Source organism: Corvus cornix, chromosome 6, assembly GCF_000738735.6.
Source record: "Corvus cornix cornix isolate S_Up_H32 chromosome 6, ASM73873v5, whole genome shotgun sequence".
Classification (NCBI taxonomy): Eukaryota; Metazoa; Chordata; class Aves; order Passeriformes; family Corvidae; genus Corvus; species Corvus cornix.
The window spans coordinates 35224847-35252133 of NC_046336.1; the positions used below are offsets into that span (position 1 = coordinate 35224847).

At 53.9% G+C, this 27287-nt stretch overlaps 1 protein-coding gene across 1 annotated transcript; it reads left to right on the top strand.

The window, feature by feature from the left end:
* Window positions 1-26931, top strand: PAPSS2 (3'-phosphoadenosine 5'-phosphosulfate synthase 2). The gene is given in 13 exon segments (XM_039553721.1): window positions 1-83; window positions 14494-14599; window positions 15985-16220; window positions 16924-17062; window positions 17327-17445; window positions 17564-17677; window positions 18358-18469; window positions 21520-21561; window positions 21564-21724; window positions 22445-22580; window positions 23481-23749; window positions 24211-24440; window positions 24779-26931. Coding segments are annotated over 13 exon segments (1827 nt in total). The 5' UTR covers window positions 1-62; the 3' UTR covers window positions 24921-26931.
* The last annotated feature ends 356 nt before the right edge of the window (window positions 26932-27287 follow it).

A 27287-nucleotide genomic window follows, 5' to 3' on the forward strand; every position in this document is an offset into this window, starting at 1 on the left:
GCCGCGCTACGTGTCCCGCAGCCCTTATAGCTCCGGCCCGCCGGGCCCGCCGCCGCAGCACCATGGCGAGCCGCGAGCACACGGTAGGGACGCGCCGGGGCGCGGGGGGCGGGCGGTCCCCGCGGATCCCTCTCCGAGTCCCCGGCACTCTGCCCGGCGCCGGGATCCCCGGCAGCGGCAGCGGGGCGTTCTGGTGGGGCGCGCTCGGAGCTCGCCAGCCCATCCATCACTCGGGGCGATGGGGATGGACGCGCTGGCCGGGCGCTCCGCGCATCCTCCGCGGGCATTCGGCCGCAGCCCGCACCTGTCCCCCTGTGGCCGACTTCGGTCCCCGCTGATCCCCTCCAGATCAGCGGGGCCGGAGGTCGGGGCAGCGCCTGCCTCGCTCGTGGCTTTCTGGGGGTCCTCTGTCCCGGCGGCACCCGGAGAAGGAGTTGGTGAGCCGGGTCACCACCTCCGTCAGGCTCTCAGCATCGCTGCGCAGCCAGCGCTTTAGAACACACACAGCAAGGAGAAGTAACCATAGCCAGGACACAGTTCAGTTAGAAATTAAAATTGCAAATCCCGGCCGCAGCCAGACATCGCGTTCCGCTTGCCAGCCGCCCTCCCTCACTCCCGGGATCTGGGATGGGAGCTCTGGGTCCCTCTGGCTGCGCGTACGTTTTCCAGGTTTTAAATCAGAACCAGAAGAAATCTTGACGCAGGTCTTTAGGGCTGCTTTTTGCTGGTTGGTTTGATTTCTTTTTTAGTTTGCCATAAACTTTTCCGATGGATTTGATGCATTTTGGACACAGTGGTAATCTGTCCGGGGAGGAATGCACTCAAAACCACGCGGAACAAAGCGCGCTTGTGAGGCAGGGCGTTCTTGGAAACGCAAAAACCTGTGGTTTAGGGATTATTTCAGGCAGGGGAGGTGCGAGCCGTGAGCTGTGTATGGGAGTTCTGTTCATTGCTGTGACAGGAGAGAAGTATTACTGGACTTCCAGAATAATCCCTCTCCTTTGCCTCCACCCTGGGCTGGAAAAATGACCTTTATAAGCAAGTTTGTGGCTGACCTTTGTGCCGTGGCTGTCAAAACAGATGCTATCAGCTTGACAGCTGTAGGCGGATTTTTGTGTGCTTATCTGCCAGGTATCTGATGGAGTGAGAAAAGGCGTGATTTCGCCAATTACAAGACGTTTGGGGAGTGATGGTGAAATGGTGATGTCCCATTTGTGATCTTCCTGTCCCTTGTCAGAAAGATGTGGTTGCACAGAGTGCAAAGGAAGTTCTCTCTCCCGACTGCAACCTCAGCACCTTCCTGGTTTCAACCATCTCCAGTTTATGTCAAAGGCACGGGATAAGGAATTTCACTTTGTTCAGGGTCCTTTGACCTTTTTTTTTTTTTTGTGCACACAGACGATTTTTTGTGACACCTTTTGCAGCTGCAACAGCCAAAGGTGTTCAATCTTAAAATGAAGACACAGTAATTTATCCTATTGAGATCCCTATTGATACAGCAGTAGGATCATCCTTCTGTTGCCCCCTTCTTAATCCCCATTCTTTGTTCTCCCAGTAACACGAATCCTTATTACTCCTAAAAATCCTTGTTGCTAATAAAACCTCAGTCTTACCACAGTTTCGTCATGTGGGTGGTGTGTTAATCTTTGTCCCACAGACATGGTTTTGAGAGGCTCGGTGTTACCAGCTTAATTCACTGGCTGAGGGGATGTCAGAGCTGCGTTTCGCAGGTGATGCTGGTCAGCTGTCAGTTTTGGAAAGGCACAGCAGTGCCAGCTGTTGTGAGATGGACCACTGTGTTATTTGACAGTGCTCCTCATTTTGGAAACTGAATATCTAGAAGCCCAGGATTTAAATCCTAAATTCAGCCTGAGTGCTCTCTGGAGTTTGAGGCCGGTTTGAGGATGCTTTAATTGCACACCCATTTATTTCTCGAAGCTTATGGCAAAGTACAAAGAAGAAAACTTAATGGCTTTTTTTTTTTTTTTTTTTTTTGCTCTCCACGTGATGTCCTTAAAAATGAACATGACACCTTAATTCTGCCTTGTGTGAAGGAAGACCAGAGTCGTGGTGTGCAGGAATCTCTCTTTGGCTGGTTAATGTGGAAATGCTCTGTGCTCTCTTCATTTCTGCTCATGACACTGCAAGAGTTATGAAGTCCTCTACGTGCCAGGCAGTGTCCTTCTGTTCCCAGCCCTCACTGACAGAAAGCATTCATTTCTGGCCAGTTTCGGGACTGACTTTTCAGGGAGAAGAACGGTCTGTAATGATGACCTTAAAGCCTTTAATGTTCCTCACACAGCCCTCCTGTGTGCCTCAGTGGCAAACCCTGCTCTCAGGAGCAAGCACAGCATGAAGGGGTTGCAGTGAGCGAGGTGGAGCTGTGGGCCTGCCCTTGTTTATTGTGTGGGCTCATGCACAGCGTGGCTTTCAGGGCTGAGGGGTTCTTTGAGCTCTGTCGAGAGAGCAGCTCGTTCTCCCCACACCTGCGGCCCCGCCGCCGGTATTTCCGCCGCTCGCTGCCTCTGCCCGCCGAGCGGCGTTTCCCGGACGGGCAGGAGGACACAGATGGTGCAGTGTGCTCCAGGGCAGCCTGCCACAGAGCCCAGAGCCACGGGCACGGCCCTGCCCTGGCAGGGCGACTGCCTGCGTGGCTTTGTGTCCCCGGGGCTGCGCGGAAAGTGCAGCTCAGCGCATCCCATGGGCTGGAGGCGCTGGGAGTCCTGCCCCCGGCGAGTGGGGCTTCTCTTTGGGTGCCCTTGCAGGTGCTTAGGGAGAATGAGAGCCGAGTGCTGAAACTGCCTTTCTAAGGGGAAGTGTTTCAGCTTTGTCCCCTGCCTGGCCTCGCAGCAGCATCTCCAGGAATCAGACTGGTGTGGCACCCCCGGCTTGCAGCGGGATGTGCCTCCGCAGCCCAGCTCCGTCACAGAGCTGGAACTTCTGCTGGCTCACTTGTGTTTGTGTAGGGCTTACGTGCAAATGATGTGGGCTTATTTAAATTTATTTAAGCAGGAGCAACAAACCCACAAGATCAGGCATCAACCCTGAGGAAAGAGGCTTAATTTCTTTGCCTAAAAACTACTCTCATGTTGAAAAAAAACTGGAGCTGCAGGGCAGAGTTCAGATGGACTGATATCCCAGGCAGAGCAGGAACATATGTACATCTCCATCAATTTAATTGCAAAGCAACATGAAAGAAAAAGCTTATTAAAACACCCAAACCATGCATTCATCTCCTCTCACTCTTAACTGTTGCCTTCAACGTAAAGAGCAAAACATCTTGAAAGCTGTTTATTTTCAAAGCAGTTCTGAGTAGCTCATCGCAGTGACACTGCCCAGGGGACAGGGCAGCAGAGCCCTGATTTCAGGGAATTAGCGTGGCTTGCTCTGGGCTGAGTCACTCAAGAAAGCGAGTTTTATAAAACTCGTGTTTGATCCAGTGAGTCCCAAGCCTTGTTCTTACAGCATGATTGATTTTGTGGAACACGGTGCCCAACTCATTGCACCGTGACATCCAAAGGTGATTGTTTTCCAGCTGCTCATCACATGCTTGGGATTTCTTGGTTTATTTTCTATTGCTTTGTTTGCTTTATCTCTCTTTTCTTTGAAGACCATGGAAAGGTGAGGTGATTAACTTTTGTTGCTGTGTTAATTATAACTCTCTCCCCTTTTCTCCCAGTTTTCTGAAGCCTTTTGCTATTATTTAGAAAGTTCCCTTTCCAGTCTCTTGCCCCCACGTTGCTGTTTCACTCACTTGGGCTGCCAGTGTGCCAGGCCAGTGTTTAATAACCACACTCTGCCCTGTAAGAGCAGGCAGGTTCAATTTGGGGAAATTCAGGGAAGAAAAGCCAGGAAAAGTTGCAGGTTCCTAAATATGAATGCCTTCTCCTTTCCATGCTTGAGCCCTCCAGGCGCTGGGGAATTAAAAAACCATTGTGGTGGGGTGCAGCTCCAGAAGCTGCGAGTTGGGGGCTGTGGGGGACGGTCCCCGAGTGCAGGAGGGCTTGGCTGGTGTCCCCTGGCAGTGCCACGGCAGCAGGAGCAGCAGGGGGCTGTGTTCCAGGGGGCTGTGTGGGGACAGAGCAGCTGCCAGGACCGTGCACACGGAGAAAGGGAAGGGTTTTTCTGCTGGGATGGATATTTCCTGCCTGAACAGCCCTTCCCTGTGAGGAGAGAGCAGGTAGGGCAGGCCTGACCCCTGCAGCTGAGCTCCGAGGTTCATCTTCTGCTTTCCCAACAGGACTAGTGGCTCTTTGGGATCTCTCTGTCTCCCAGGGGTCACCAGCTGAGCAGCTCTGCTGCTGCTGGAGGAGGTTGGTGTGGGGGTGGCTAGCCACCAGGGGGTGGCCAGGGCCTCGAAACCCACCTGTAGCTCCTGCAGCTCTGAGTGGAAGCGCTTTGAGTCAGCGCCTTCCTTCCTGTCCCGCTGCTGGACTCCGGGATAAATACAGACTCCAGCCTCCTCTGGTTTCTCTGCACAGATCAAGTCACAGCCACTTACAAATCCATGCCAAAATCCAGAGGTGTAGGGTTCCATCCATGCCCTCCTTGGGCAGCCCCTGCAAGAGCTTTTAGTCAATCAGCAGCTGATGCTGAAGCCCCCACACTACCCAGACATGTGCACTGCAGCTGCAGCTTAGATTTAGGCCATGGAGATTTTGTTTTTCTGGAGGGTTTTCAAGACAAACACTGGCATATTTGCCTTTTTTTTTTTTTTTTTTAATTTTAACTGGGCTGATGTTGATCCTGGAGGGTGCCTTTAGAAATGAAAAGGTGTTTTAGATAAACTTACAGCTGTACAGGCCCCCAAAAGATAAGTGGCGTGCAGGGCCTGTGTGAATGCCTGAGCCTGTACCTTGGTCACGCTGCTCGTACACTTTGCTTCTCAAAGATCCATTAAGAGAAAGGCTGTGTAATTCAGGTTGCCATTTATGAATTTGCTGTTATCGTGAGCAGGGTGTCACAGCTGAAGGGAGTGAGAAATAGCTCCTTAATGGTTTCACAGCTTAATCATTTCCAAGAGAAAATGTACACGGAGTGGATCATTAACAAAAGGAGGGATGCAAAAAAGCCCTGGGTATGCGTCATACCGTGGGATGCTGGGAAGTCGGGATTTGCCTGTGGGGCTGGTAGTTCCTCACTAGCACTGCCTCACATCCCTCCCAGAGTGGTCTTTGCTCCTTTGCTCACAGCTTGGCTCAGTTACAACTCCATGTGTCAAAAGCTTTGTCTGCTGAGTGGGTGCCAAAATGTGTTGGGAGAGCAGAGCTTGAGGAAGGAGTTGGTTTACATAGATTTGATTTTATTTTCTGTTAGCTGCAGCACTTTGTGGGTTGTTGAGATGAGCTTTTTCTGTGCATTGCTGGAAAACAACCGTCTGCACCTACATTTCCAAGACTTTCTGACCTGCAGGTCTTTGCAGCCTCTCTGGCAGAACAAAATGTTTTCTTCAATATCAAACTGTTTTTTAGCTTCCCATTGTGGTGCAAAAAGTGTGGTTGGGCGGGAGGTCATTTTTCAGGCAGGCCCAGCCCTTCTGATGGGAAGATCATTAGGTTGTGTTGCCAGTGAGCATGGGAAGAGGGGGGAAAAGTCATTTTAGAGGAGGGTATTTTTTTAGAGGGCTGCTGTGGGGGTCTGAGCTGGGCACCTGCCCCTGGGCATGATGAGTGCCCCACCAGCCATGGCTGGGGCAGCTCACTGCATCTCTGGAAAGCTGATCTGAGCCCCTGGGGATGGATGTGAGGAGTGTCAAACTCTCAGAGGTGCAGCCTGAAGTCCGGGGGAGCTGCTCTTCAAACACGGGGCATTTTTCTGTCTTAAATATTGTGGGAGCTGAAGTCTTCATCTGCTGTTGGTCTTATTCTCCACTACCCTTCTGTGGCTGTAAAACTGGGGGCTGTGCCACCCTCTGAGAGATGCTGGGAGTTTACATGAATTTTTGAGGGGCCAACTAACAATAATCTCCAAGGAAAATGTTGAACTGTCCTTGGACCAGCCTTTGAGCAGCATGGAATGACTCAGAGCTGTGCCTCCGCCTGCTTTAGGGAGGGAGGGGAAATGCTGAGCAGGCACTCGTTCAGGAAGAGTACGACATCCTCGGTGCTGACTTGGGCCAGGCTCTAGGTAACCCTGGGTGCACTCACACATTAAAAGCCCATCTTGCAGCTTGTGGGGCTCAGATGCACAGGGAGATGGGGCAGGAAAATTTCATCCTCCTTTAGTCCTCAACTTGGCCTTGCCTCCTGCAGCTGGTTTTGTAGGGTGGCACAGTCAGCGGTACAGCAGTGAAAACGGCCCTGTCTTCATCCAGCAGAAATTCCCAGGGCACTGAGGAGGTGCTGAGTGAGAGGAACGTCTCTTTGGCCCCATCTGTCGTTTCCAGCAGCAGCCGAGAGTGGGAGCCAGGAAAGAGTTTATGGCTGGGACATCAGTGCATTGTCCCCCTTTCCACTGATTTACGAGCTGAGATACCAGAGGCTGTGCCTTTCCTCCTGATAGTCCCTCATGAACTTTCCTTCCATGAATTCATTGTAATGATTTTTTCCAGCCAAGTGAACTTTTGGCCCACCAGGCAAAATTCCCCCATTTAACCGTGTCCTGCGTGGTGCTCCTGGCCAAGTTCCCCTACGTTCCTTCCTGCTGCTGCTTTTGCAGTTTGAAAACCCTGAAAAAGATGCTGAGGTGGAGAGAGGTATCCTGTGGCCTGCTGCTGACCACTGCAAAGTCAGGCACATGGGGCACAAGACACCAGGTTCAAGGCTGGACATCCAACCTGAGGCAGGGAGAGGCACCCTGTGGCCACGGCACTGAGACCCCACCAGCCTGGGCTGCAGTCCAGCTTTTCCCTTTCATCAGGCTGCCACTGGGTCCTGGAGAGGAGAAGCCTCACAGGAGGATGAGTTCTTTTACAGAATCCCAGGATCCCTGAGGCTGGAAAAGCCCTCCCAGCCCATGGAGTCCAGGCTGTGCCTGATGCCCACCTTGTCCCCAGCCCAGAGCACTGAGTGCCACCTCCAGCCCTTCCTTAGACACCTCCAGGCATGGGCACTCCAAAGCTCCCTGGGCAGCCCCTGCCAAGGCCTGAGCACCCTTTCCATGCAGAAATTCCTGCTGCTGTCCAAGCTGAGCCTGCCCTGGCCCAGCCTGAGGCCGTTTCCCCTTGTCCTGTCCCTGTTCCCTGGCAGCAGAGCCCGACCCCCCCGGCTGCCCCCTCCTGTCAGGGACTTGTGCAGAGCCACAAGGTCCCCCCTGAGCCTCCTTTGCTCCAGGCTCAGCCCCTTTCCCAGCTCCCTCAGCCGCTCCTGGGGCTCCAGCCCCTTCCCAGCTCCATTCCCTGCCCTGGGCTCAGAAATAGATGTATTTCACACAGCTGATGAAGCTGCTTGGAACACAGATATCCCTCTGTAGCTCCCACTGCTCATGAAACCACTGGAGCTGCTCTAAAGACAGAGGATTTCTTTCCTGAGAGGGATACCCTGGGCATGTCAGAGGGGGTATCTTACCCCCATACCATCGAGAGCTGAGGTGGGCTCAGTTTGCAGAACCAGTTTTTGGAGCTGTCCCAGGGATGGCGTTGGTGGAGTGGGACGTGGCTCGGTCAGTGACCGGAGGACTCTGTGGCTCGGCTGCACTCCCGAGGTGTCCCTGCCCAGCGCAGCCTGTGTGCGTGCCTGTGTCCCGCAGTTGAGCTCAGCTGGCGGTGTCCTGGCCTGGTTCTCCTTTGCAGGGTGCTTGGAGCAGGAATCCCGGCATGTTTTCAGGGATAGGGTGCCTGTCCTGCCGCGGCAGGAGGCGGGGCATGTACCGTGCCGTATGTACCACAGAGAACCACAGCCCACTGATTAAATTCCCGAATCTCATATTCGGGGGGGGGGGGGGAAATTATTTACGTGTGGATACACTTCCTGCCTGGAAACCTTTTTTGATACTGAGGTTAATGTGTAGTCAGAATCTGTACCTTTGCCCCCTTTTCCTCTTGTCCCTGCAATCTGAGGGACTGACACTCAGTTTCCCATTTCTGTAACGCGATCTTTTTCTCCAGAAGAAGGTAGAGAAGCAGGGCTGTGTGTTCTGGGCGGTTTTCCTGGCAGGCATCAAACCAAGGCATTTCTTCTGCAATTGACATTGCAAACCCATTGTTTGCAAAAAGAACAGGGGCCCAACTGCTCAGGCGGGTTCATCTGCAGGAGATCATTTAGCAGAGCTGCTCTGAATATTAAAAACTGGGCAACCATGGAGGGGTTTCGTGCTTAAATTGTTATTTTTGTCAGTGCCTGACGAAATGCTTTGTTTGTTAAATATTTGTTGCCCCTGCAGCTGTCCCTTCAGATTTCAGGAATGAAGACGGGGAGATTGTTTTTATAACATCTGTCCTGGCCTTGCAAGTTTATCCCAAAAATGTAGGAGCGCAGGATGAGTCACTGGCTTTTCTGCATCGAGGAAATGAGAGTAGTGACATCATCTCATTCCGAGATAAGGAAACGCCTGAGCTGGGAGCCCTCAGAGAGGCAGATTTCAGTCCCCAACTGCTGATTTGGACTCACAGTGTAGAAATAAGCATCTGATTTGTGAAGTTACTGGAACGTGAGCCTGGTTTTGTTGATTTTCTTCTCCTTTTTTTTGCGCCAGTGTTGTATAAAACTTGATTGTGACAACCCAAGCCGTGCGAATTTATGCCAAGAGGAAAATATTTGAGCTGCCATCAGCAAATAAGGTCTTGCTAAGAGCTCAGAAATTCTTGTGGCTTAAGAAAACACCACTTCAGCTTAACAGCAGCTTGAAAATCCCGTGTGTTCGCGGGGTTTGGCATCTCCAGCTGTCTGTCTGCGGGCTGAAAGGCTGCTTGTTTCGGGGCACTGGGATGGCTCAGAAAACCTTAAGCTTCTCTGTGTTACGTTCCTGGCAGGGCCCCGGGGGCGATGCCAAAAGGAACAGGCAGCGGGTGCCAAGGAGAGACTGCGTCTGCTGGCGTTTATTCAGAGCACGGGGCGGAGAAAGGGATCCCAGCCCAGCATCCTGGCCGGCACAGGGAATGCTGGCAGCGCCTCCGCCTCGGCAGGGGGCTGGGGACACACACGGCACTGTCACTGCTCTGCTCAGTCTGCAGAGAAAGCACAGCGCTGCTCCTGCCCACCTCCGGGCGCTGGGAAAGGAGACTCCGCATCCCTGTGCAGGGAACAGGGGCACAGCAGGGACACCAGGGTGGCAGCGGCACAGCAGGGTGGCGGTGGCACAGCGGGGACAGCAGGGTGGCAGTGGCACAGCAGGGTGGCGGTGGCACAGCGGGGACAGCAGGGTGGCAGCGGCACAGCAGGGTGGCGGTGGCACAGCAGGGACAGCAGCATGGGAGCAGGGAGCTGGGCAGTACAAGAGGTGCTTGCAAGCTCCCCCTTCCCCATGTGGGCCTGCGTCCTGAGAGGTTAAACAGGCAAAATTCCCAGGGTAACTCCGCCTTGCTGGGGTTTTCCCTTGGGAAAGAATGGGGGTTGGTTTTGAAGACTTTCTGCCTTAGTCCATTAAGTGATTATTTGGGGAAAGTCCACAGGTTTTGGGTTACAAGAGCGAAGCTGGGATGTAAGGGATGCCAAGGTTTCTCCATTGTGCTTCAATATGATTGTGATCAAATCTTTGCTTCCACAGACAAAACCCCCCTCTTTTTCCTCTCTTCCTCCTTTTCTCTGGAGTATCAGGTTTGCTCTTCTTCAGCAAATGACTCTTTCACAGGAGGTTTTTTCCCCCTGGTTGCTCATGGAGACAGTATCACTCTTTTGCCAGAGCAGTCCTGGAAGAAGAAAATAGTTTTTTAAGGAAAATTTTGATAAACATAATTTTTATACATCAAATGCAACCGGTAGGAACAAATAATTTTAATTTTTTTTTTTTTTTCAGTATGCTGGCAGGAGTTGGGAGGGTTTTTTTAATGATTGGTTAGCTCACTCTCCCGAGGCTTAGGCAAGTGTTTGACTTCAAACTCAGAATCACAGAATCTCCTGAGCTCGAAGGGACCCACAAGGATCATCAGGTCTGGTTCCTGACCCTGCACAGACACCCCAATAATCCCTCCATGTGCTCGATCCCACTGCTTGCCTGTGCAAGCAAAGGTTTGTGGGATCATTCCATCATTTTAAAAGCCCATTCTACCATTTGTAAATAGGATCAGCTGAAAACATTTCGAAAGCCTCTATTTTTATTTTGGTCTAATTTTTCCTTCCTGAGACGTGTCCAGGCTGCGGTACCGAAATAGGGTGTGTGTGAAACGCTTGACTGGAAAAAAATGAATCATATTCCTGGTGCTGTGAGCTTGCCCTATAAATAAAAAGGCAGCTGGGGGAGTCCTGACCCTGCCCTGGCTGTTGGGTCAGGGTTTCCCCGGGGCCCTGAGCGCTGCCAGCTGGATGCTGGTGCCGGTGCTGAGTGAGCCGGACGTGTGAGTAACATGCCCTTCGCAGCTCCGTGCTGCACAGCCTGGCTCTGCTGGCGTGAGCCGTGCTCCCAGGAGCGAGTCCCTCACCCAGAGCGGGATGCTGCCGCAGCCTGCCGTGCGCTGTGGCTCCTGGACAGCGTCCAGGTCTGTGCCTGTGCCAGCTGCGGCAGGCAGGGGTGAATTGAGGGCACGATAAGGACACGGGCTTGGGCCTGCTCGGCCACCGCAATGGCCAGCACGGCTTCCTGGTGCCACATCTCCTTCTGCAGCGGCACAGAGCTCTGCCTGCTCTGGGTGCCTGAGGGTCTTGTGTGCGCTCAGGAGATCTCCTGGATGTCCTGCTCAGCTCCCATCTGTCCTTCATTTCCACCCCTCAGCTGTGGGATGTGGCACTCGCAGTTGGTTCTTGCCATGCTCCCATTCTTGATGCAGCCATGGAGGCGCCGGTTAAAGAAGTGGGGATGTGGAGGCAGGAGGAGCTGCTGCCTCAAGGGCCAGAGTTTATACTTGAATTCCTAGTGGAAGATGGCAAAACATCCATGCAATTTGTTGGGAGAACCCTAAACCCAAAAGGGCAGCTGAGCTGGGGAGGGGTTCTGATGAGGAGCAGCTCAGGGAGCTGGGAAAGGGGCTGAGCCTGGAGCAAAGGAGGCTCAGGGGGGACCTTGTGGCTCTGCACAAGTCCCTGACAGGAGGGGGCAGCCGGGGGGGTCGGGCTCTGCTGCCAGGGAACAGGGACAGCAGGAGAGGAAACATCTTCAAGTTGCGCCAGGGGAGGCTCAGATTGGATATTAGGAAATTTTTTTCATGGAAAGGGTTGTAGAGCATTGGAATGGGCTGCTCAGGAAAGTGGGGAAATCACCATCCCTGGAAGTGTTCAAAAACCACGTGGCGTGGCCCTTGAGGACATGGTTCAGTGGTGAACACAAGGGGGGTGCTGGGTTGATGGCTGGACTTGATGATCTTAAAGGTCTTTTCCAACCTTACACACCTCTATCCTTCTATGATTATAAATGGGTTTTGTCTGGTGCATTCCCTATTAGACGTGCAGCGGTTCTGCTCCCAATAACGTCAGCGACGTCTGGGAGAGGCCCCACAGACCTCGTGCTTTTAACTGTCAGATGCGAGGAGAGGATGCTCCCTGATAAGATCTCCTTGAGTAGTCACACATCATTTATGTGGGCAAGCACAGCTACTCCCTTCCAGGGCCAATTAGTTCAGGAGGAGCTGAGGTCACTTCTTGGGATGCTGTGAGTTGAGCAGTGGTGGCTCTCGGAGCAGAGGACACCGATGGTTCCTGATTTCCGGCAAAGACTCTCCTATCTCAGAGGCCCCATCTCTTTATTCAGGAGGATCACTCAGGAAAAACCTCCTGCCTCTGGCTGCAGCCTGCTTTCACACAGAGGGGAGCATCTTGTCCCACCAGCTGGTTGATGGAAAGCTTGTTCCCTTTGGAAACTAAGCCAGGAGACCCCTGCCAGGCAGCTCAGCCAAGCCTGATCCTCAAGACCGCCAAGGTCTTGGTGTCTCCCTGCTTGCCAGCCTCATGGACGGGCTCAGTAGGAGAGAAGACCAAAAGCAGAGTTAGGATTGGGTTTCTTGGTCTGCTGCAGCCTCAGTCCGAGGTTTGGAGCAGTGTGTTTGTTTTTTTCTCATTTCCTGGATGAGGTAAGGCAGGGTGGGCTGAGCACTGAGCTCATCCAGACAGGGCCAAACAGCAGATTTCCAAGGAAAGGGGAGAGCGTGGCAGTGTCGTCTTTAACCATCTGTCTGGCAGGGGATGCCTCCCTTCTTTGGAGATGCTGCTGGGACATTTATTGCCTTGTTTGGAGCTTTCTTTGGGGCTGAATTATAAGTCAGAAGTTCCTCTCCCAAACCTCATTTCCTTGACCCAGACTATTCCAAGACATGCTTACCAGTGTCCTAAATTGTCCCTGCTTTAGGGCCTGATGCCCAGGTGTAGATGTTGTGATGATGATTGGATTACCTACTTCAGTATGTTTGATTTGCAGTGACAGGGTTAACACCCCGAGAATCAAAGCAGTAGGACAGCCCTGCATCTGATTAAACCCCATCCACTGCCTCCTTCTGCCTTCCAACCATCCTGCAGGGATATGCTCTTCCTAGGCAAAAATCTCTCCAGGATTTGCTCTCAGGCCATTAATGATCAGATTTCCTGCTGCCTTCACTCCCTTCTGCCACACTTCAGCTCTGGCTTCCCAAGCCGTGTCCCAGCTGGTGGATGATGAGGTGGGAAGCTGGTCTTTCCCACTGAAGGGCCCGTTCCCAGCCAAGCAAGCTCCCAGCCCAGCTCAGGGTTAGGAAGAGTTTCCCAGGAAATTTATTAACAGAGCAGAAAAATCTGAGGGATTTGGTACCGTCTGGAGCTCCTGGCAGGTGGGAGAGGTGTGACAGTGTTGCTGAATTGCAAAAGTGCCCTCAGTGGTGCTTTCCCAAGCTCCCAAAGGTGCCAGCGTGCAAACTAAGAGCTCTGAGAGGCTCACACAGCGCAGATTTATGGCACAGCAACCTGTACTTAGAACAATCTCCTTACATCAGCCACGCAGGAATGTGCCAGATCTTGCATCTTCCCCAGGCATGGACGTTATCATGGCTCATCTCCTGCAGGACACAGCCTGAACTCCTGAGGGTGGGAGAAAATTAATCTGTGGTGGTGCTGTCTCACCTTTGCGAGCTCAAAACGTTCAAACTTTTGACAACCCCCTGCAAAAAAAGCCCACAAAAAGCAACAAAAGGGAGCAAACCACAGAAAGCAAGTCTTGAGCTATTTATCTTTTATTCTCTGAGTCACGGGATACGTAGCGCTCACTCACCTTTTCAGGGGCAGGTCTAGAGATGTTTTGGGTTTTTTATAGAAGCACAGACTGGTTTGGGTTGGAAGGGACCTTAAAGCCCACCCAGTGCCACCCCTGCCATGGGCAGGGACACCTTCCACTGTCCCAGGCTGCTCCAAGCCCCAATGTCCAGCCTGGCCTTGGACACTGCCAGGGATCCAGGGGCAGCCCCAGCTGCTCTGGGCACCCTGTGCCAGGGCCTGCCCACCCTCCCAGGGAACAATTCCTTCCGTGTAAGTAACCTAAATTTCCCCTCTTTCAGCCTGAACCCATTCCCCATGTCCTGTTGCTCTGATGAACAGTCCCTTTCCAGCTTCCCCATAAGCCCCTTCAGGTCCTGGAAGGTTCTGTGAGGTCTCCATGCAACCTTCTCTTCTCTCTCTCCCTACATGAATATCCAGGATATATTTATATCTTTGTTCCCTCCTTGTTCTTTGCTTTGGATGCCTCAATTGGGAACATCATCCTCACAATTAGCAGGGTCCTGTAGATACTCCATGTGGAAAATTCCTTGTGGAGGTGCCGTTGCTGGAGCTGCAGGGCATGTCCAGGCTGCTTCACCTGCAGCCAGCCCTGCGCAGAGTCTGGGGTCAGCAACATTGGGAACCGCCAGAATTAGGAAGCACCAAAATTCAGGCCTCTGGCCCAGCGTTGTGCTGGTGCCTTGTTTGCTTGGGAATGCACATGGACACGTCAGGGGTTGTCTCCTCTGCCTCCCATCCCACCGCGTGCCCAGCTCGGCACCGCTCCTGCCCCAGCTGCAGCTCTCTGTGTTACACAGCCAGTAAATTAGCACCTGAAGTTGCTCTTGTTTTGCAAGCCTGATTAAAATAATAGGTGAGTCTGTCTGCATTTGAAACCGTCGAGAAGGCAGGGAGGGTGTCTCTGCCCAGACTCCACGTCCCGCCCGCCCGCGGGGGGATCAGTCACCTGGCAGTGCTCCCGCAGCAAAGCCAGTCACCTTCTCCCTGCTCCCTGCTGGCGTGAAGGCATTGCCACCAGAAACACCCTGGGCAGAGGCAAAGAGCCTCCAAAAAATCCGTCTGTGCTGCTGAGACAAATCCACGTCACACCAAAGCCCTGGATTTCACCGCTCTGGCTCGTTAATGAATTTGCTTTTCTCTGCAAATCTATTTGTCCCAGCAGAGATTTCCCTTTGCACGGAGAGCAGCAAAGGTAACAGAAGTGCTTTGTTCTGCTTTGTTTCCTCAGGGATCCACCAACGTGGTTTACCAAGCCCATCATGTCAGCAGGAGTAAGAGAGGCCAAGTTGTCGGCACCAGGGGAGGATTCCGAGGCTGCACGGTTTGGCTCACAGGTATTTTTGTCTGGGTGTGAAAGCGTGGCCTCACCTGTGAAACTCCATGAGTATGGCTGGGAGGTGGGGATTTGGGATCTGCAAGAAACGTCAGCGTTCCCTGGGAGCTGGGAATTGCAAAACATCCCCACGTGGGAAAGGCAGACACACGGTGCTGGCGCAGCAAGATGTTCTCCCTGGCAGCTGCTGCCCATAACTGATGTTTTTATGGATTTCCCAGCTGCTATCGGACTCCTTTGAACATGTCAGAGGCCCTCGGGGGTAGCACTCGTTGTTCCCAAGTGTGTAGCTGAGGAAGCCTTGGCTCAAATCCTTTGGCAGTGGAACGTACCCAGGGTTGTCCAAAGCACGGATGTTTTCATTCAGGAGCGGTGGGAAGTTTATTGGGACACGTAGGTGTGCTGTGCTTGAGGCAGCGCGAGGCAGTCACCTTGTGTGGAGAATAAACACTCCCAGCCACAGAGTCAGGCTGGGAGCAATCCCTTCCACTTGTTTTGTTGCCCTTCTCTTCTGCCTTGGAATACAAACTCATTGCTTGGGGATTAGGGGCTGCCAGAAATGACAGTTGCATTTCTCATTTCTAATATTTAGACAACTCTGTCTTTTGCCAGCTATCCAGTTGTTCCTTTGCTTGTTAAATATTGGCATTTTCTTTGGCTGCTGGAGGGTGTCGAAGGACGTGCTTGGAAGGATTTGTAAAGCCATTCTGATTTGCCTTCCTGTCACCTTAGGTGGTAGATGCTGGGTTAAAGCACATTAGGGTTTTGTTCTCCTCCTCAATTTTGAAGTCCCCAATCTGCTTTTATGAAATTTCTGAAGCCAAAAGCCCTACCCAAGGCAATTTCCTTCCTTTTTTGAATATTACTCAAGGATCTTGTGTCTGAAAGGTTTGAGCTTGCCTGGCTGATTATTCTTTGAAAGATGCACCTAGAGAAGGAGGTGATGAGGGGCCGTTGCTGCTGGAGCCTGTCCCACCTCACGTGGTTGCAGCAGGAGCCTCTCCTTGGGTTCAGCATGGGAGAGCAGTTGGCTCTGCACAGTGGGAGCAAGGGGAGGAAGAGGAAGGTGCTGAGAGACTTGGAGCATCCTTTCACACCTCTCCTGCTTCCTGGCACCTGTGTGTCCCAGCACAGCCCAGCAAGAGGCACTGCTGGGTTGGACCTCTCCAGATGCTGGGCTGTAGATGCTTTTCTCACGGCATTAATGCCACCCCTTCAATAAGAAGGGTTGAAAAGGGCTCTGTGAAAGATGAAACCAACCTCCTTGAGGGAGGAATGAGGTAGGGAACTTCAGACAGAGGAGTTTTGCCGCCGGTGTCCCAGTTGCGCTCTCGTTTTCACTCTCGTGACCTCACACCTGACCCCTCACTTCCTTGCCTCTGCCAGGCCTTTCTGGAGCTGGCAAGACAACCATTGGCTTTGCTCTGGAGGAGTACCTGGTGGCTCATGGCATCCCGTGCTACTCCCTGGATGGCGACAACGTCCGGCACGGCTTGAACAAGAACCTGGGCTTCTCGGCAGAGGACCGCGAGGAGAACATCCGGCGCATCGCCGAGGTGGCGCGGCTCTTCGCCGACGCGGGGCTCGTCTGCATCACCAGCTTCATCTCCCCCTTCACAAAGGTAAACCCCCCCCACCACAGCCTGCTCTCTTCTCAGCTTCAGCTCAGATGGTGAAGGTGGGTTATGGAGAGGGTTTCCTAAATCCACCATCGGGTGCTTGGTAGAACACCGCTGACGCACAGCCTGTTTGGAGGGCAGTGACCTCGCTGAGTAAACCCGGTGTTGCAAACTGATGAAAAGCTAAGAGGAGTTCAAGGTCTCCCTGCTATTAACTCCTCAGAGGCAGAAAAGAGTCACAGAAGCAGCAGCCTGTCCTAGAGCTGTCACTGCTCTTTTGGAAGAAGATTTGACTGCGATTTTCACTTCCGTAGCTGCTGTTATCAGGCTGATGCAAGCAGTTCCTTTTCTCGTAGAATCACAGAATCATTAAGGTTGGAAAAGACCTCTAAGATCATCAAGTCTGACCATTTTGACACAGGGCAGATAATGATCCACAATCTAAAGTTCTGCTGTCCTGCCTAACCAAAAGATCTTGAGGTTTTGCATGGGAAAAGCTGAAAACAGATCAAAACTGTAGATTTGTACAAATTTTTTTTAAGTGTCTTTAAAGAAAAGGAGGGAAGTGAGATGAAAAAACCTTATTAGAATGAGTGTACATTTAATAAATCTATAAGAGTAATTAATTTACCTGTGTCAAAATCCAGGTTGTTGCTTTTTTTTTTTTTTGCTGCAATTCAGATTTTTCCCATCTTTCTTCTACCAGGATCGTCGAAACGCACGGAAAATTCACGAGGCAGCTGGACTTCCTTTCTTTGAAATCTTTGTAGACGCCCCTCTAAATATTTGTGAAAGCAGAGATGTGAAGGGCCTGTACAAAAAGGCAAGAGCTGGAGAGATCAAAGGTATGGAGGAGTGAGATCTTACTTTGCCTTTTTCTTTCCCGAGCTTTGGATGCCTTGTCCTGGCAGTGCCACACGTAGGGGTGGGTTTCTAAAGGCCCTTTGTAGTGCACAAGAGGATCCTGTTCCCCTAATCTTACTGTCACAAGTGTCACTTGTTGTACCCAGCATGCTTGAATGCCCCCTGGTTGTTTGTACAGCACTGCTGGCTCCAAGGCACTGATTATTCTATTAAATACATTTAATTTGGGGGTTAATTGTCCGTAGGATTCACGGGGATTGACTCGGAGTATGAGAAACCTGAAGCTCCTGAACTGGTGCTGAAAACAAACATTGCGTCGGTGTCTGAGTGTATCCAGCAGGTCGTGGAGCTGCTCCAAGCACAGGTAGGTCACTTTTATGTCCCCACCACTGGCAGCTTTGGAACCCTGCATTGGGACATTGCCTGTTTGGCGTGCCATAAAAACCAGCGTGTTACAAGTGCTGCCTGGCTCTGTCTTTCAGAACATTGTGCCACAAGGCTCAGTCAAGGATGTTCTGGAGCTGTTTGTGCCTGAGGATAAACTCAGCAGTGTCCGGGCTGAGGCAGAGACCCTGCCAGCGGTGGAGATCACTAAGGTATTGCCACACACAGGTTCTGGCATTATTGAGCTGCTCCAAGGGCAGAAGCTTCCAGGAGGATGTTGCCAGAGGGGCCTGTGTTCCTCTGATGGCCCTGACTTTTTGTGGCTGTGGTTTATGGTGAGCTGAGGTGGGATCCTGATCCTCAGCCATGTTCTGCCACGCCTCCACCCTGTGCTGGGAGAGGCCAGGGCTGCCAGTCTCCTCTGCTGTGTTCATGCAGCCCCACAAGTTGAAACTGCCAGAGGGCAGGGCTGGATGGGATACTGGGAAGGAATTGTTCCCTGGGAGGGTGGGCAGGCCCTGGCACAGGGTGCCCAGAGCAGCTGGGGCTGCCCCTGGATCCCTGGCAGTGCCCAAGGCCAGGCTGGACACTGGGGCTGGGAGCAGCCTGGGACAGTGGGAGGTGTCCCTGCCCATGGCAGGGGTGGCACTGGATGGGCTTTGAGGTCCCTTCTAGCCTAGACCATTCTGGGATTCTAAGTAGTGCTATGAACGTGTGTGAGTCTGGCTTAGAAAGCCCCAAGCTACATCCGCCATGTCTTTCTCCCCCTTATGAATGTCCCGTATTTGAAACAAAACAGAATGAAAATGCTGTTGCAGCAGAAGGGGAGGAAAAGCAACTTCTGAGTGTGACATGGTGACAGGAGCGTGACCCCTGTGGGTTTGTTTTGCAGCTGGATCTGCAGTGGGTGCAGGTGCTGAGCGAAGGCTGGGCCACCCCTCTGACAGGATTCATGCGGGAGGCAGAGTACCTGCAAGTGCTGCACTTCGGCACCCTGCTCAACGGTAGGGATCCCCTGTGTCCTCCTGTCCTCCCTCGGGCCACGCCCCCGGGCTCCTGAAGGGGACCAAGGTCACCGTGCCGTGGGCACGGCCCTGGCACCTCGCGCGGGGCTGCTCAAACCCTCCGGCAGTCGTCGTGTGGCTCTTTTGGTGCTCGGCTGTACCAGGGTAAACAGAGATGCAAACCCAAAGCCAGGGAAGCAGGGAGGCTGCCAGGATGAGGTAGAAGTGGGAGGAGAAGGCAGCTGCTCCTTGGAAACAGGAGCAGAGCCTGGTTTTGCCCCCCCACCCCATTTCCCTGCCTATCCAACGTGGTAACTTGACCTCAATTAGATTTCTCTATGCAGTAGCAGGCTCTGTTAGAGGTGCTTCATCCCTGGAAAAAGCAAAAAGGGCTCAGGTGATGGCCATCCACAGCTGAGACAGGGGCACAGATGTTTCCACTCTGCTGCTCAGCTGTGGATGCTGTTTCTGTGACTTCACCTGCACGTGGGGTGCTCACATTGGGGTTTGTAGACCTGGCAGTGATCTCTGCCCTCAGGGATCTGAGTGAGCAAGTCCCTTTGAGCCTTGCCTGCCTTCTAGGAGATCCCATGGTCACACAGGGCAGTGATTTGCTGCTGATGCTCGGATTTGGGCACCGTGCAGCAGAGGCAAAGCTCAGGACTGCTCACTTTGCACTGTGGGAACGTCTGTGGGGGGGCTCTGCTCCCAGACACGTCGTAGCCTTTCACCTCCTGCCCAGTGTGCAAACAGTGTTCAGAAGCACGTCCCTGTTATCAGAGCCTCCTCTGTGGTCTTTGAGCTGCCTGTTGTGCCTGCCGAGGTCGCAGAGCACCCTGGGATGGCCACGTTGCTCCAGAGCCCCGTACTTTGCGCCAGAGGCTCGTCCCAGAGAGCATCTAGTTTTGGGGTGCCCCCCCAAAGCTGCCAACATCCCTGAGCACAGCTCCTCTGAGCTCTGTGGGCAGATGTTCAGGGTTTGTAGAGCTCTGTGGGGAGCAGGGACAAAGGCCAGGAGAGCAGCTTTGCAGAGCTCTCTGGAGCAAGGTCTGCATAGCAGAGGGCAGCAGCACCAGTCCCGGGTGCAGCCTGCGGGCTCAGGCCCTCAGGGGGACATCTGAGTGGGAAAGAGAACACCAGGTGCTCTTGGATGAGCTTTGGGAAGTGGTGGAGGGTTCCATGCCGTGGTGCTGAGGCTGGGGTGTGGCACTGCCAAGGAGAGGCTCGAGCCTGCTCTACCCAGAGCCATCGGCACAGCCCCTGTGCCCTGGGGTGGGCGATGGCTTGGGCAGCTCCCGTGGTGGTCGGGGTGCACTTGTGCAAGCCAGGGCTCTGCAGCAAACCCCTCCTGACGCCCCAGCAGGTGGGTGAAGTGCTCTGTGTAGGGCCAGCAGGAAGGGGGATGGATCTGCAGGAATGCACCAGCACCAGTGGCTCCGTCGGGAGCGGTGACAGCGACAGTGTCGGCGTGAGGCTGTGGGGGCACCGTGGAGGGCCATGGCCACGCCAGCAGGAGCCCTGCCCGTGGTCAGGCAGTGCTTGGCCGAGCTTTTAAATGCTTTGAGTCTTGAAATGGTTTCTGTAACGTGCCCCTGAGTGTCAATTATGTTACTGTGTTTGTGTTCTCCCAGGAAAGAGGCGCTCGGTAGCTGGTATGTATGGAACTGTTCTCAGGCTCTACACAAATTACTGCAATTGAGATTCTTTTGGGGTATAATTCTTTGAGATTTACAAAAAAACAAACCAAAAAGGGGGAATTATTACAGCCATGGCCTGCTTATGATCCGGGCAGTCATGACGTGGCCCGACACACTCTGTGTCCTACGGACCAGTCTGCACAAAAATCCCAGCTGTGTAATTTCATAACTACCTGCACCGGAGTGATCTTTTGTTGCCTCTCCATCCTGCATTTGCAAATGGAGCCTGAAGATCCTCACTTTCAGCAGCATTTGTTGGTTTCATAATCCAGCTTTTCCCCCCCCCGCCCCGTGCTGGCTTCATTGACTGATCATTATCAATATGATTTAAATGTACAAAGCTGATATTGATTGGATCCCATGTGAATATAATTATGATTATTCATGAAAATTTCTGCCTGGCAGACAAATGATGCCCAGTTGTGAATTTAAAGTAAATGCAAATATTTTAATAAAAAATTAAAGTAAAAAATCTATATCATAGTGAAAATCCTCAAATTAAGACTCTCAAGGGTCCAAACTGATTTTGGTCAGATCAAAACAAACTGAATCAGTGATTTGTTTGTGACTGGAAACCCGTGGAAGAGTCCAGTTCTTCTGTATTAACATCGGGATATCCAAGGAGAAATAGGAGGACCTTAGTGGAATACTGGGAAATTGGGAGAGTGGGGATAAAACCAACAGGATTTCAAGCTCTTTAGGGACAACACTGAAATTAGAAACTGCGTGTGCACTTACAGACTGACACAGAAAACAGATTAAACACGGGCAGTGCAGAGATGTAAAGGAGGAGGAGTAGCAGCCTAGAGATAGCCAGAGAAAAAAGCCCGAACAAAACCTGAGTGTGGTGGTGGCATTCTCCCTGTTGGAGGAGGTAGCCCAGGAGGAGTGCAGGGAATGGGTGCTCCAGGGAACAGCAGACCAGAGCCATCTCCATAGAGGTGGTTCTCCTGGAGGAGAAGGCATTTTCCAAGCACATTTAAATTTTTCAGTTATCCAGGGCTGCGTTTTCCAAGCACATTTAAATTTTTCAGTTATCCAGGGCTGCGTTTTCCAAGCACATTTAAATTTTTCAACTTCACAAGCAGCTAACGGAGAAGAACCAGGGAGAGTGCAGGAACTAATGAGATGCTCCGGCTGTCTTGGAGACACCTCTGACCCTAAGAGAAGCAGCTTTTATATTCCACTAACGTCACCATTTATTAGCAGCGCAGAGCAAACTGCTGCGATGACTGAATTTCCATGAAAACCTCTGCTTGCTGCGCTCCCGGTGCCCGGCGCCGGTTAAAATTCCTGTGCGCGCAGGACGAGCGGCGGCTGGAGGGTGTTCAGCTCCTCTGTGTCTCCCGGCAGACGGTGTGGTGAACCTGAGCATCCCGATCGTGCTGCCGGTGTCGCGGAGGACAAGCAGCGGCTGGAGGGCAGCGCGGCGCTGGCGCTCAGCTTCCAGGGCCGCCGGGTCGCGGTGCTGCGCAGCCCCGAGTTCTTCGCGCACAGGAAGGAGGAGCGCTGCGCCCGCGTCTGGGGCACCTCCTGCCCCCGCCACCCGCACATCCAGGTGGGCTCGGCCCCTCCCTGCAACGGGAGCTCGGCCCGGGAGGGGGGAATGCGGGCAGGGGCTGGAGAAGCGAACCTTTGCAAGGTTTTGAGGGCGATGGGTTTCCTGTCTGCGCTTCCAGCCCAGCTGCTTGCCGGGAGCCATCCCATCCCGAGCAGGCAGGACTGGATTTTTTGGCTCTTCCTTCCAGGCAGCCAACAGGGTTGTTAGATTTTTTTACAGCTCCTCTGTTCCCACTTAGTCTGTGGCAGCACAAGGAGCATCATCCCTCGGAAAGGGAGAGTTCCACGCAGCGGCTTGAGCTTGATGCTTTAAAAGCCTACAGCTGTGTTAGTTCTTTCCCTGCCTTAAAATGCCTCTTTTAATTAATCAGCAGCAGGTGGTCACCTTGCAACAGGCTCACTCCTCCTGCGTATTCCCAGGAGGGAGGAGCAGAGCGGGAGGTGGAGGAAGGTCTGGTGCCTTCCTGTAGGCTCCCGGCTGCTCGAGGGGAGTCCAGCACCCAGCTGGGCGGGGACTGCGTGGCTGCTGCCCCCCTTGGCGAGGCTTTGCTGCCCAGGACATTCAGTTCACGTGGTCACTGTAATGACATTTTCCACCTGCAAGAAGGGAAGGCTGTCCTACAGTGGGGTTGAGCCTCACACTTTTGAAAGGAGATTGGGAGAGGGAGGAGGAGGAGCTTGCTGTCCCCTTTGCACTGAAGGTGCATGTAATTCCCAGATGGTGATGGAGAGTGGAGACTGGCTGGTTGGTGGAGACCTCCAGGTCCTGGAGAAGATCAAATGGAATGACGGCCTGGATCAGTACCGCCTGACCCCGCTGGCCCTGAAGCAGAAGTTCAGGGAAATGAACGCTGGTGAGTGCCTGGGTCACACCAGTGACAGGGCCCTTCCTGCCCCACCTGCACCAGGAGCTTGCTGCGATCCATGACTCGCTCTCAAGCTCACAGCACTTCCAGGTTGCCTCTGGATGCTCCAGGGCTGTTTGGGGGGGTGAGCTGTAAGGGGGACCCAGGGCACATCACAAAAAGTGGCGCAGAATCTCCTTGGTTAGGGCAGTGCTTGTGATGGGCTGTGTCCTCAGTGAGCTGCTCTGAGGGCTGGGAAGGGCTGAGCATCCTGCTCGTGTCCCCCTGGCAGGTCAGAGCCTCTCTGCACTGACATTCTTGGCCTTCACACCTGGGGGACAGCTCAGGTGTCTTCTCCCAGCTCTCTGTCCCATGGAATCCCAGCATGATTTGGGTTGGAAGGGACCTTAAAGCCCATCCAGTGCCACCCCTGCCATGGGCAGGGACACCTTCCACTGTCCCAGGCTGCTCCAAGCCCCATCCAGCATGGTCCCAGCAGGCTGGCAAGTCAGACACCCACCCTTGATTTGGGAAAAGAGCATTGGCCCTGCTGAAGGTGCCACTGAGCTTGGGGAGGTGACAGATCACTTAAAACATGAGGAACTCGGGGAAGGTGTCCAGTGCTGTGCACAAACATTGTAGGAGAGCTGGTAGGGCTGAAATCAGCCCCAAAAGAAGGATGTGCAATGAAAACAACCTTGGCAGGGTGATGTACGTGTGTGAAACACTCACCTGAGGTGTTCAGGGCCCCACTCATGCGGAGACAGGACACACACGGGTCTCTCATGTGGAGACAGGGCATACACGGGTCTCTCATGTGAGACAGGGCATACCCAGGTCTCTGGTGGCTGTGTGGAAGCTCAGAGTGTGGATACGAGCCTGTGACCCCCCCCGATCGTTCCCTTCCAGATGCCGTCTTCGCGTTCCAGCTGCGCAACCCCGTGCACAACGGGCACGCCCTGCTCATGCAGGACACGCGGCGCCAGCTCCTGGAGAGGGGCTACAAGAACCCCGTGCTCCTGCTGCACCCCCTGGGGGGCTGGACCAAGGACGACGATGTCCCTCTGGAGTGGCGCATGAAGCAGCACGCGGCCGTGCTGGAGGAGCAAGTCCTGGACCCCAAGTCCACCATCGTGGCCATCTTCCCCTCTCCCATGCTCTACGCTGGCCCCACGGAGGTAACGCAGCCTGTGGCTGCTCAGCAGGGCAAGGCAGGAAGCCTGTCCCTGGGGGTTGTGCTCCAGCCTGCCTGTGCAGCTCTGGAAAACCCCGGGAAGGGGGCTGGAGCCACGTCCTCGCTCTCAGCCCCCCTGCATGGTTTGCCTGCACTTGGCTGCTGCAGCATCTCCCCACAGAGCTCGGCTCCGTGGGCTCCCATCCTCCCGTGGGCTGGGGAGGAGGGATGGAAACAGGCTTCACCACCTTCTGCCAGGCAGGGATGTTCACGTGTTCCCCCCAGGGGTTTCCCTTCTGTCCCTAAAGCCGTGGGGTGAGAGGGGCAGAGCTGAACCTCCCCGTGCGTGTCCTGGGGGGCCTTGGCACATTCAGAATTCAAACCGCAGCCCAATTCCCCTGTCCTGCCTGTGGATCCCCAGGGCCCCCCTTCCCCCACCCTCAGTGCCTGTGTCCCTCCCTGCAGGTGCAGTGGCACTGCCGAGCCCGGATGGTTGCGGGGGCCAACTTCTACATCGTGGGGCGCGATCCCGCAGGAATGCCGCACCCCGACACCAAGCAGGACCTGTACGAGCCCACGCACGGCGGGAAGGTGCTGAGCATGGCCCCCGGCCTCACCTCCGTGGAGATCATCCCCTTCCGGGTGGCTGCCTACAACAAGCTCAAAAGAGCCATGGATTTCTATGACAACAAAAGGTAACGTGGTTTCTTCAGAACTTGGGGTTTGTGGTCGCCTCGGGCTCGCAGCTTTCCAGGGGAGGGGGAAAAGCCACGTTCCTCCTAAGGAGAGGAATGGGGGAAGAACCTGGGAAAGCCACCCGTGTTCCCCTCCAAGAGCTGTCCCCAGGGGTCACGTGAAACTAAAGATGCCACCAGGGAGGAAAAGCAGCACAGGCTGGGGACTGAGTGGCAGTAGAAACACAGCCTCCCACAGCTGGGAAGTGTTAGGGACACTCCAGCTCCTCTGGGACGAGGAATCTTCGGGGGTGGCTTGGGCCAGCTGTGCTGATGTCACCTGTCTCTGTTCTGCACAGGCACAACGATTTTGACTTCATCTCAGGAACACGCATGAGGAAGCTTGCTCGGGAAGGGGAGAACCCCCCGGACGGCTTCATGGCCCCCAAGGCCTGGAAAGTCCTCACCACGTACTACCAGTCACTGGAAAAAAAGAATTAACTCCTCTCCTCCTCCCTAGAAATAGCTGTATTAAGAGTGAGCAATGGTTGATTGATTCCCTATGACACAGATCACTTGGCATTTCCAGTGCTCTGACCCTGGGATTTTCCTACCTGGGTCAGAGTGGATTTTACCAATCAGAAATACTTTGAGCCTGATCCTTCTCCCCCTAAAGCTGCTGGGAGTGTCCCCCTGGAGCTCAAAGGGATGGGAGCGGGCCCTTCGTTCCCGGCTGGCGCCGGGATGGGCCCCGGGATCGTTGTGGTGCTGCCAGGGCCACGCAGCAGCTCCCAGCACAGAGGGGGGACCTCGGACCAGGATAAACCCTGCCTGGAGCAGAAATGAAGAAAGTGCCTTTCCACGTTGTGCCTTAGACAGTTTTTGCTAATAAACAGCAGAATCTTTTTAATGCCCTTTTTTAAAAGGATTTTTTAAAATCAGCTGTGACCACTGCCAGTTCCCTGTGGCTGAGCCAATTCCTTGCTGCTTCCTTGCTTCCTTCCTCCTGCTTGACCTCTCTGGTCAAACAAGTCCCAGGCTGAGCATTCCTGGTGCTCCAAGTCCAGCTCTCCGTGGGGACTGTGCCCTGGTGAATCCCTGAGCTCACAGCCCGGCAGGGGAGCCTGTCCTGGGAGGCACCAGAAAGCCCTGAGATCCCTGAGGAAGCTCTGGACAGCAAGGAAAAGGCAGGGGTGCTGTCACCGTGCTTTCAGGTGTCCTCCCAGCTGGCAGGATGGGATCCCCTTTCCCTCTGCCCACACTCCTCCCATCCCAAAGGCAAATCCAAGGCAGAACAGCAAAGGCACGGCGCGAGGTGGGTCTGGAGAAGCAGCCGAGAGGAGGCTGAAGCTCCTGCCCTCATCCACCCCTGTGCGGGTACAGGTGACCTGATTTACTCCATATCTGCGGGATGGGGCCGCTGGGGAGAGCCAGAGGATGACAGGAAAGCCCCTGGGCCCCCCCAGCCCTGTGGGGTGCTGCTCCCAGCTCTGGCTGTGGAAATTTACCCCAGAGTTTATCTCCTTCCCCACCCTCATCCTCAACACGGACTTTGCCGCCGTGCCCGAGGCTTTTCCGCTGACTCGCGGCTCCTGCGGTGGCCTCCGAGGGGACGGAGCAGTGACACAACAGCGGAGCTTCCCGGGGCCCTCCGGGAGCCCAGGGCCACCCGCCCGCGCCTCGGGCTCTGCCCGTGGCCAGCGGAGCCCTCAGGGACAGGGCTGGTCCCGGCTCGGAGGTGCCAGCAGAGGAGAACAACCGAGCACTCGTGAATTACAGCAACGGCCCCACGCCGTGATTTTTGCCTTCTTTAGCAGCTGCCCCAGGAGCCGCCGGGATGTGTTCCCAAGAACAGGAATCAGCGCTCCTCTCTCTTGTGCTCCAGTCGGAATTGCAGGCGGATCCGCGCTCAGCCGAACCAGCCAGCCGCATGCTCTGAGCCACGCCTTGCTCTGCTGGGCCCGGGCCCAGCATCCGAGCCTTCGTCTGTCACTGGAAAATATCCTTGCAAAAAGTCTTTCTGGCTGTTAAAACAGTCGTTTTAAGTCATTTTTTTAAAGTACTTGGAGCACAGCTGTGTTTTACCCCAAGGCAAACGCTGCAGCCTCCGTGGGAGCTGACAGCGCACCAGCACCGGCCTCAGCCACGCCAGGCCCTCTGGCAGGGCCCTGGAAGCCAAAGGCAATATTCCCATTTAGGATTCTAAAGGAGTGAAACAGCCCTGTTGCTGCTCGTCGTAAAATACTCCAGTGTTGAACCCCTTCCCTTGCCCCCAGTAAACCCAGGTGGTCACAGCAAAGCACAGATGTTGTGTTATCCTTTTAAACCAGCATAGGGTCCTGATTACCTCTGATTAAAATACGTGGACTGGGGGTTTTATAGTCTATTTATTAAAGACATGAGACTGGAATTTGTACCTCAACGGATGCATCTCATGATTTAATATATTCTGAGCTCGATACTCTGCCATGAAACACTCACCTTTAGTACAAATAAATATTTATACGTGGAAGTAGCTTTCACTTTGTGATTTTGGGGTGGAACTTTGCTGGAGACTCGCTCAGCCTCGGCAATGCCGGGTTTGAGCAGCTGGCCCTGGAGCTGTGGGAGAGGGATCAGGCTCTTCCCCCCTTCGGAGAGGCAGGATCAGATGCTGAGGGCTGGACCAAGCCGCTGGAGCCATGGAATTAAAGCAGCCACGTTCCAGAGCACGCCGCTTCCCCAGGCTTTCGAGGAAGCTGCCGGAGGGTTTGTGCTTTGACAAGGACACCCGCAGCAGCAGCAGCAGCAAGAGCGGACAAGCAGGGAAGAGTTCTTGGAGAAGTGGAAATTGCACTGCAGCTGCAGTCACGGCCCCAGGAGCAATTA